This window comes from Echiichthys vipera, assembly GCF_963691815.1.
Source record: "Echiichthys vipera genome assembly, chromosome: 19".
Classification (NCBI taxonomy): domain Eukaryota; kingdom Metazoa; phylum Chordata; class Actinopteri; order Perciformes; family Trachinidae; genus Echiichthys; species Echiichthys vipera.
The window spans coordinates 10,517,077-10,527,573 of NC_139844.1; the positions used below are offsets into that span (position 1 = coordinate 10,517,077).

Below are 10,497 nucleotides of genomic sequence, written 5' to 3' on the forward strand. Positions count from 1 at the left end.
CACACACACGCGATCAATGCGTGTGACGTGTTACGGCTTGAAGGCGTATGGACAGCAAGAAGCATTGGCCGAGGCCCTGGTAGTGTGAGTACAAACGGGGCTGGGGCGCGGGGGGGGAGAGGGAGGGGGGACAAGTACCCTAAAGTCCGGGTCTCGGTCCGGGAGGATAGTCTGAGCGCGCCCTTAGAGCCCATTGGAATCTGTGCAAATGCATAAAACTATCTATAACTAAGTTACAATAAACAACCAATATTTGGACTCTCGCGATGAGGCAGAACCGGTACATCAATCTAAAAAGCAGAACTTGTTCAATATAAGATATCATTAACAATATATGACAGCAAAAGATCATCAAATAGGTGAAATGAAAATAAAGTGTCCAAGGAGTCAAGTGGAAATGACAAAGCATGATGTAACGGCGAGAATATTGCGCCTGATTATCAATATAACATCTTCCATGGTATGAAACACTCTCCTAAAAGCAATTTCAGTCAAAAAATATTTTAAACATTAATACTGTACATGATTTTGAATGGTACTGAACATAATATTGGTATTACTATTATTATTATTATTAGTAGTAGTAGTAATATTATTATTACTGCTATTATTCACGAATAACTAAACCTGTTTAAGTAGCTGTTCGAACTGATGTATTTAAAATCATTCTAATTATAAAAGTTGACACTTACGTTGGTCAATGCTAAATTACAGCTGATTTGGACCTTTTAGGTAAACTTCACCTCCCGTTAACGTTGCCCCGCCGAGTGTTAACTCGCGTTAGCAGATCAGCTAGCCTAGTGTAGTTAGCAATTAACGCTGTGGATTTCTCAACATAGCATAAAAACTAGACGAGCAAACGCAAAAAATGTATCCTACAAAATGTCGAGAAACGACGATATCCAAAAAGGAGCAGGGTTGTTAAACCATTAACCTACCTGAAGTGTCTGTAGAGTAGTCAGCGAGTGAAATATCGCGAGATCTGCGTCAGTCAGTTTAATGTGTACCACAAATGACCAGCAGGGGCCGGTACCGTCCATGTACCCGGTCCCTTACCTATGCAATTTCCAACTCGCATTTTTTTCGTCATCACCAACTCATTATCACGAATTACTGGTTTCTTTTAAAATAAACCAGTTTTTCTTGTTCTGAGGGAAATGATACCGGAAGTCCTGTTCCTGAGTGGGTAAACATTAACGCTATCTTGGCTCATATCAGAGGTTGTAAACAATGGGCGAGTATCAGACATAAGATGAGGTGAGTTATTGTATTTTCATCACCTACAAACATCGCCCAGCTATTTTATGTTTAATATTTTTTTATATCATAATTAGCATAACATTTGAATGTCTTTACCTAAGGTTGTAAAGTCAAAGCAGAGTAACGTAGCCACGTTGACTGACTGGCTAGCTTTAAATTGAACTGTTTCGTTACAAACAGACTGCGTTCATCGTTGAAGAAGTGAGCAAAGTCATAAAAGAGGTAAGCAAAAGGATTAGATTAGACGAATTATTCACAAAGTTTATCTTCTATAAACCCATTTTTTCCTCTAGCCTGCCACTTTGTTCAGCGACCTGTTGGTTGCTAAGGGGAGCGCTGCAAGGGTTGCTAGGCAACGTTCAAATCTGTACTCTTATATTGTAACGCCATAAAGATCAATGCAACTTTTTTGCTGGATAAAATGTACTATATGATATCAGTGTTGGAAAGTAACTGCATACATTTACTCACTGTACCTTTTCTATAATTTTGAGGTACTTTACTTGAGTAATTCCAGTTTAATCTACTTTATACTTTTACTCCACTACATTTCAGAGGAAACATTGCACCTTTTACATATTTACATTCATCTATCAATAATTACAATCTGCTTATATAATATTCTGAAATGGACCGTTTTGCATGACTACCTTTATTTTTATTGTTTAACTTTAATTACATTTTAATGTTAATACTTTTGAATGCAGGACTTTTACTTGTAACAGAGTATTTCTAAAGTGTGCTATTATTGCTTTTACTTAAGTAAAAGAGTACTTCCTCCACCACTGTATGATTCAGATCACAAAGTCATGCATTAAAACAAGCTGCATTATCTAGCTGTTAAGAGCACCATTAGGCTATTAAGAGGTAGACTGTGTGTGTTGATAAATTCTTAATTAAGCAAACACCACTTTGTTTAAATGTGTAGTCAGTAGACACAGCCATAGGAGGAAATGCCCACCAGCACAGCAGAGTTCACCATTGGACCACCAGCGTAGTGGAGCAGTCAACTCAGCAAATTGGGGAAGCCTTTCAAATACATTGGTAAAACTAATATTGTGATGGTTCTTGGGCTGTGAGATTGTTCTTAAAGGTAGTGTTTTCTTCCCACAGTAACTTGCATCATCATGCAGAAAAATGGAGCAGGTCTGCAAACAGCCAGCGCCTGCTTCTGGGACAACTCTACTGATGGTAAAATACACTAGTAATGTTGAATAAAGGTTTTCTATTTGGCCAGCAACTATCAGTGTGCACTTTGTAGTGGTGGTCATATTTTGTCACTGACTTTTAGTGTTTAAATGTGGACTGAATTTAATGTGTATTACGGTAAGATGGGAGAACAAATCCATGTACTGCATCTTCAGTGCTTTTGGGCTAGCCGTCTGAACCAACTACAATCTACCTGAAGGGTTTGAAATGTGTAAGATTTTCTGTATTTTTTCAGAACCAGCATGTCCTGTTTGGTCATATTGGCTACATTAAACAGTACTATGCTGTATATACTTTGCTTTATTTACATGGGACATGACAGAATGATGCTACATGTACAGTACAGCTTTTATCTCCTGAAGCAACAAAAAAACTTCAAGCGCTTCCAACACATCAGGACCCACAATAGCCTCATTTAACCACCTTAAACCATCGTAAACTACATTCACACTGAAATAATCAAAAATGTACATTTATGTCAAAGCATTTACACATTTGAGACTAAAGCCCATTTAGAAGAAATGTAAAGACAAGGCACCATCTTGATTAGAACACATGTTTAGATGTTATTTGTAAAGAAAGGAATCAAATCAGAAAGTAGTCGTTTTTGTCCATTATGAAAAGGGCAGCCATTACACATTGTAAGCAATATAATGGAAGTTCACTTAGAAAAACTTCAATATATGCATGAACATTTGTACTATAAAATAAAAGAATGATCTACATAAGGCAAAACGTATTTGGCCAATTGTAAAACTACTGTATGTGCAGAATAAGAAATGTTTGACATGATAAATCAGTAGTCTGTTTTCAGTAAGTTGTGTAAAATCCACACAATTCATCCAAAGCCATTCATCCAGGTATAATACAGTATCAAACGTCTTCACTTTTCAAAAAGGAAATTAATATTTTCAGCAAGTGCAATAACAAAGCTGCTTTCCCAGAATAAGAAGTAGTAAGAGACAAGTGGCATCTACTCCAACGAAGGCTCTGTATTTTTTAAAAACACGTCTGAGGAAAAATAATTTGTCAACAGCCAACACTGCTATGGCACTTAAATTCCTCCGATCACTCATGTCAGTGCTGGCGAGCCACAATGTTCTGTGAGAGTGCACTTATGGCCTTTACTTTCTACCACCAGTGTAATGTTCCTCAGCTTTGGCCAGATGTTTGCTGTCAGAGCAGAAAGCAATGAAAAAAACAACAACAGTGCAATAAAGAGACAACAGCGGTTCGACGCAAAGCATTGATTTCACAAAAAAAAAAGAAGATATTAGCACTTTTCCCGATCACTTCTAACTACCAGGTTGTGAACAAATGCTGGTTATGAGGGAAAAGGTTTACAAACGGGGGAAAATGTTATCATTTTACATTAGAGTTGGTTTCCTTTGTTTTCAATGAGACTGAAAGCATAAACAATTAAGTCTGAGTTGCTGCATGCCACAACTTTCAGTAAAAGTACAGTACATTCAGTAGACATTGACCCTTTTTTTAAAAATATAGTTATGTACACTTACCAATGCCAGTACTCCTTATTTACACATACACATGATAGTTTTTTTACTGTATTCTCATAGTTTCTAACAGGGAAACAAAAGAGGAACAACAATCCAGTCAGTGATCTCATCAGTCGCTGTCGCTCTCGTCCTGGTACTTGGCGGTTGCTTTGATAGCGCGTCCGTTTTGTAAAGGCATATCTTCATAATCACTCCTTTACAAAGACAAAGAAAACATCCGTTGGTTTGCGCAAGTTGACACTGAATACCTCCAACAAAAACAATTAAATACACAAACACTTACCCGTATATTACTTCATCGTCCGAGTCATTTAGCATGGAGAAAGCAGGATTATCTTTTAACTGGGAGTCTGGGAAATTACAAATCAGTTGGGTTAATACCTTAATTAAGCCATCGCCATTATCTACTGAATTTGTAAATGTACTGTATTATCTACCATAAAGTGCATTTTTGGAAGGGGAATACACAAACGCCAACGTGTACAAGTAGAAGTTGAGAAGGCCATAGAATGATAAAAATTCAGCTGGTATGTCTGGAGTTAAGGAATCATTTCTCACTGTTTAAGACATCACCATGGTATCTCACACTGTATATTTAAACTCATAATCCGTAAGATTTGGGATATTTTTTTTTTTTTCTAGCGGCCTCTTTGGCAGTAAGATGTGACGGCAGGCGAGCCTGTGTTTTCAGAGCCTCCATCTTCACGTCACGTTTTCTTTTTTTTTGTTCTTTTGTAAACTTTATTGAAACACATTCACCTCTCTACTTCTGGCCCTTCTCCTATAAGTTACCCTCATAAATCCATACACACACACACACACACACACACACACACACGTTCCTATTACACTTCTGCCCTTACTACAAGCCTGACTCAGAAGTTGGAAGATCCAGATTTCCAATTACAAGTGAACGCAGCATAACCGACAGTGCCAAGCTCAACCGACAGACCAACTAATGTCAGAAGCGCCACTAACATCACATTTAGGAGGCAACACGTGCATGGGTCAAATGATAAATCACCATTGTTTTAACTCACTTTTTCATAGAAAATCACTTAACAGACAATTAACTAGATGAAACTCTTACGGATTATAACTTTACATCATCATGGTGGAAATGAAATATTGTTTCAAAAGGATATAGTTCTGGTAATGAGTCGATAGTTCAGCCACAAAATTGTTTTGCAGGGCCTTGGCACCAAACCTCAGGTAGAGAATGACCATGCTGGAGGAGAAAGAGCCACGAGAACAACATGATCAAATTAACCACAAAGAGCCTTATCAAACTTCTTTAAATTTGACATTTTCTTTAAAAACACACCTTATAACAAGGACCACAAATGTGAGCGCCGTCAAAAACCTGAGCCGGAGATCTAGTGATTGAAAACACAGCACAATGATGTTATCATACTAACAGCAATGCACTTGAATTAAAATACAGAGAGGTGCGATATCGCTGTGATACCTGAGTAAGGCATGTTCTTGAGTTCAGAACAAGCTCGGACGACCAGGAAGATCAGGTAAAGGATGTAGAGGGCAACTATAATCAAGAAGAAGATCTTCATGCCCTGGAGAAATAACATGGCCTTTATTAAACCGCTGGGCAAATGAAGACGTATAAATATAAGAATACTGCTCATTAAAAAACAACACCTGAAAGTTCACTATGTCCACTTTATACTGATAGGTAGGGTCTTGGAGTTCATTAACCCTGCAAATTCAGAAAAAGGAGAGTATATATTTTCATTTGTACTTCACAGTTTGAATTAGGCTGCTTGTTGTCAGTGGCAAACAAACTTACGTTTGCCATATGCCCAGTGTAACCGCCGAGAGCCACAGAAGACCCACAATGATCAGCTTAGGCAGGTAGAAGGTCAGACATTTCCTCTCACCCTGCAGCAACGACACAAAAACACATGAAATAGTATTCATAATATGATTTAAAAATGACAGGATATCATTAAAGTATAGGTGTAAGTACTGGACCCACCTGAACCCTGATGCCATGATAAACACAGAGCCAGAAGAGCAGCAGGGCGCACAGGAACAGCGCCTGGAAGAAAGCGTCTAACGTCCCCGGAAACCAGCTGTTCACCAGGAATGACAACGGGAAAAATGGATCTGAACAGCAACAGCAACAAAACACAATAAGAAACACACCTCAATAACTCTAGATTCAAGATGGTGTACTTGTCATATGCACAACAATAACAGTTTACAGCAGTCATTGGCAATGGAATTCCTGAGTCTCCGGCTCCTTCAACAATGCACTTAAAAAATCAAATGTAAAGACCTGAGCAACCTGAGCCTTAAATAAACCTCAAAGTAGTGCATAGTGCAGATTAAATGTAAGTGAATAGAAAGGTGTAACATATGAATATAAATGTAGAATAAGGTTAAATATAAACAAACAGAATACTGGACATGAAATCATCAGAATAAAATAAAAATATGGGCCTTGAAGTTGGACTAGTTTTTAATATTGACACAATGGAAGCACAGTTCTTGTGAACCTAAAAAGGTGCAGTTGTAAAGGTTAAAAAGGTAATATAAAGGTAATGCTGATTGTACAGGTTGTGTTTCAGGAGTCAAATATGACTGCTGAGCTCACCGTTGTAGAGTAGCAGCAAAGGGAGCAGGATAGACATCCACTTCTGTTCTATGCCCCAATCCCTCATAGAAAACTTCCTCAGTGAGTGTGCAAACATACACTGGGACATGCAGAGAAAAACAATGTTAGTCCTGCAGACAACATGGATTTGAAGTCACTGATTTGGTCAGTCTGGAATACTGGTTATGTGATATTAATGAAGACCTAAAGAAAGAGAGAAAGTAATCTGTTCTCTTACCGTCACCATAAAGGTCAACACCACAAAGACAAACCGGAACCAGATCTCCACTTGTGAGAAGGTGGGGTTGTATGTTTTCCACTGAGAAAGTGAAAAAAAAGAAACAAAAAGATTAAAAAAAGAGTTTGTTTTATGAGCTGGAAGAAAAATCCTGCCAGTGTTTGTCACTTACCACAAACTTGACCTTAATTTCATATGTGATATTTTCGAGGCCTTTGAAGCTGACCATGACCTGATACTGGGTGTAGTTCAGATATCCAAGATGCAGCACGATGATCTCATCACATTTCTGTCAGGAAAAAAAGACGAGAAACGCTGCGTCACCATCAACAATCCTACTGCACCATCAACAAACAGCTCTGAGGATGTTACTGTGCTCCCCGTCTATCCAACACGATGATCAAACTCCATCCTGCACTCATCGCTATGCTGCAACCTCGTTTCACATCATAAATAACATTTCATACGCACTACTTTGCTGGTTGGTACGGCTGCTGCCTGACTAAATGATTAATGACAATCGAGCATACTGTGAGACAGGAAGGTGGCGGGGTTTGCTGATTGACACTTACAGCCCCGCAGTGTAGTGTTCGTGATTTCTGGTGCACGTTGTTAATGTGCATCACGCTGGCGTCTTGCATCACTCCCTTTAGCTCGACATTGATCTCGAAAGGCTGCTGGAAGTCTCCCACTGACAAAGAGAGCAGTAAAAGACACATTGCCATTTACCAGCGTCCAGTATGTTTGCAAAAATAATACAGGGCAAAAGTTATTTGAGGCGTGTCGAATCATGCACCCTCAACATTCAACTGTTGTGGTAAACAGTTGTTTTCTGTAGCTCGTTCTGTGCTCTTACTATTGATGTGTTCAGTCTGCATCACACAGGTGAGCCACAGCTGCTGGTTGTAGGTGGTGAGGGGAGGAGAAACGAGATTGAAGGGCCCAGTCTGAAAACATACAAAGAATGACTTAATTCATTGTTTAATCATTGTAAGGTTTACTTATATATTGGAGTCACTGAAACACACATGCTGTTATTTCCAGTAAGAAGGCATCTTTGCTTAGATCATAATACCAAACTGGACATTTTGATTATGTTCGACTAAGAATTCCCTTTTTAACGTTTTTTCATGCTGAATGACCTATGAACACACATTTAAAGTGGTACTTCTGCATGATTCTTTGAGGAGAAACTCAGTTTTACAGATCTGTTTATTAACTTTAATCAACTAATTGATGAGTCTATCATAGTATAGTAGTAGTATATAGTGGTTTGGAAGAAGGACTTTATCTTAACATATCTAAGTCTAATATAGTCTATATATAAGGATGTGCAATGCTTGCTGTTACGGCAACACACACCTCTTAATGCTTACCTTAACTGAGAAGTTTTTGAGAAGTAACTGATCGCCATTGTGCTCTTGCTCAGCAATAATCCTAGGACCTACAAAAATTAAGAAAACATACATTTTTCACAAACTGAACCACTGCAATCTCCAGACAGCAGCAGAGGAGCAGTGGCGAAGTGCCATTCTTAAAGTGTTCTGTTATCAAAGCTTGATAACCAGGGTTCCTCCACCTTTTCCAAAGTCCAATTCAAGCACTTTTCAAACATTTCAAGGTGCATTTTCATGCTTTTCCAGCACCGTACAGCTGTGGTAAACTACACATCTGATACAGTACAATACTCAGTATCCAGTATACTTACTACTGCACTTGTTCATTACATTAAATTAGATATTATTGTCCTATAATCAACCAACATTATATTTTGAGACCGCTTTCTACAGAAGGACAAATAATGATCATCTGTTAAACGTCTAAATTATTTTTCATGCAAAAATGGCAAAAGAAATGCTGTTTTCAATCTCAACTATGTAGATGATATTTTCTCTTTGTTATATCATAGATGACATCCCAATCAACAGAACATTTAAAGCAATTTCAAGAACTTTATTCAAACCTTGATAACATCACACAAAAATGCGAGAGTTTTCAAGGATTTCAAGCACCCTGGATAACAGTCGGTGATGGAGTCAAGCAGGATAATGACTTGAATCTCCTAAATCACCTAAAGTCTGAGTTAAAATGACTTGTGAACAGGGCCGGACAGGGTTTCATGCCTTAGTTCACTTTAGTTTACGACTGCGTAATAAAATAATGTAATAAAAACCTTAATTGTTCTGAAGCTTAATCAAATTTTAAAAACTGTCATATTTCTCTGCAGCACAAATCACCCCTTTTAGTACGGAGCTTTCTGATCAAGTCGAGTCAGTCTCATTTACGTAACGTCGGATCACTGGCATCATTACATACCACATTGTAGAAATACTCTGTTACAAGTAAAAGTCCTGCATTCAAAATGTTACTCAAGTAAAAGTGCAAGAGTATTAGTACAAGTAAAAGTACTAATTCAGTTTCAGAATAATGCATGACTGTATTATAATTACTGATATAATAATGTTAATATCACTTTAATGTTGCAGCTGATAAAGGTGGGGCTAATTTTAATTATTTTATACACTGCTGTGTAGCTTAATCTATAACAATACATCCTATTTGTTGGTACTATTTTGTATTAATAATCTTAATCTGTAAAACAACTACAACTAAATGTAGTGGAGTAAAAGTATAAAGTAGCATAACATGGAATTACTCAACTAAAGTACAAGTACCTCAAACTTGTACTTTAGTACAGAACTCAGTGAGTTAATTTACTCAGTCACTTTCCAACACTGCCAACAACACCCAGTGTTAATCAGCCTTATATACCTGCAATCCCAATGAAGACTGTGAGGCCAAAGCAGATGAGGAAACACACGAAGACCAACACGAAGTGTCTCTTGGACAGGGTGTAGAGGCGCATGGGGGCCAACCTGTCACAGGGGGAGACATTCATTAAGAGTTGACACACACGATGATCACCGAGGAGAAAGGGAGAGAAACGAACCGACGTGATTAAAGGTTGTTTTGTGGTTAATGTTGTTAGCCTACTGTGGTTTCAGCAGGTATGTCAACACAGCTAGCATCCATGCTAGTTAACAGATGGCATAAAAAGAGCTTCACTATGGTTTTAACACTACTCCTCAAACGGTAAAACATCGCGGACATGTCTCTAACTCTAAGTCGCTGTACTTACAGCTCCATTTCTGTCGGTTCACGGTCCCGGAGCCCAGAAGAACCGTTAAATTTCGCAGTTAATCGAACATCCGTGTGTCAACATCAGCCTGCGACAACTGGACTGCAACGTCATCATCGCAGGGGAGGGACGGTGGTCACGTGGGGGCCAGCGGGGCTTCCCGTAGCTCCTCCCACTTTGTGCTTAAGAAGCCTTCTGACTTTACTGTCTTTAGATTCTCTTGTTTTTTTACTGTTTACATGGGCTATTATTATTATTATATTTAGTCCCTGATGCTTTTATTTTTATTTGCACTATCCTCCTTTGCTGCTGAACACAGCACACTGAAAATGTCCCCACTGTGGGGCTGATGAAGGATTATCTTATCTTATGATTTATTAATGGATGCAAAAATAATTTGATATTAAAAAAATGTGAAAAAATAATTTAATACATTTATACAACCTTGATGATTAGGCTTACTGGCTTAAAGGCAAGGTAGCCACTAAGGTAGCCACTAAGGTAGCCACTAAGGCAGTCA

General features: G+C 38.3%; 1 protein-coding gene across 1 annotated transcript; it reads right to left on the reverse strand.

Annotated features, from left to right (window-relative positions):
- Positions 1 to 2,785: 2,785 nt before the first annotated feature.
- tmem181 (transmembrane protein 181) lies at positions 2,786 to 10,075 on the reverse strand. The gene is made up of 17 exons (XM_083933737.1): positions 9,978 to 10,075; positions 9,611 to 9,714; positions 8,215 to 8,282; positions 7,695 to 7,785; positions 7,411 to 7,529; positions 7,011 to 7,127; positions 6,839 to 6,919; positions 6,601 to 6,700; positions 5,980 to 6,110; positions 5,791 to 5,882; positions 5,643 to 5,700; positions 5,455 to 5,557; positions 5,311 to 5,362; positions 5,132 to 5,214; positions 4,424 to 4,513; positions 4,270 to 4,336; positions 2,786 to 4,180 (listed from the first exon to the last, which is right to left on the reverse strand). The coding sequence occupies exons 1-17, from the start codon at positions 9,983 to 9,985 to the stop codon at positions 4,096 to 4,098; spliced, it is 1,449 nt and encodes a 482-aa protein (XP_083789863.1). The 5' UTR covers positions 9,986 to 10,075; the 3' UTR covers positions 2,786 to 4,095.
- Positions 10,076 to 10,497: the final 422 nt, after the last annotated feature.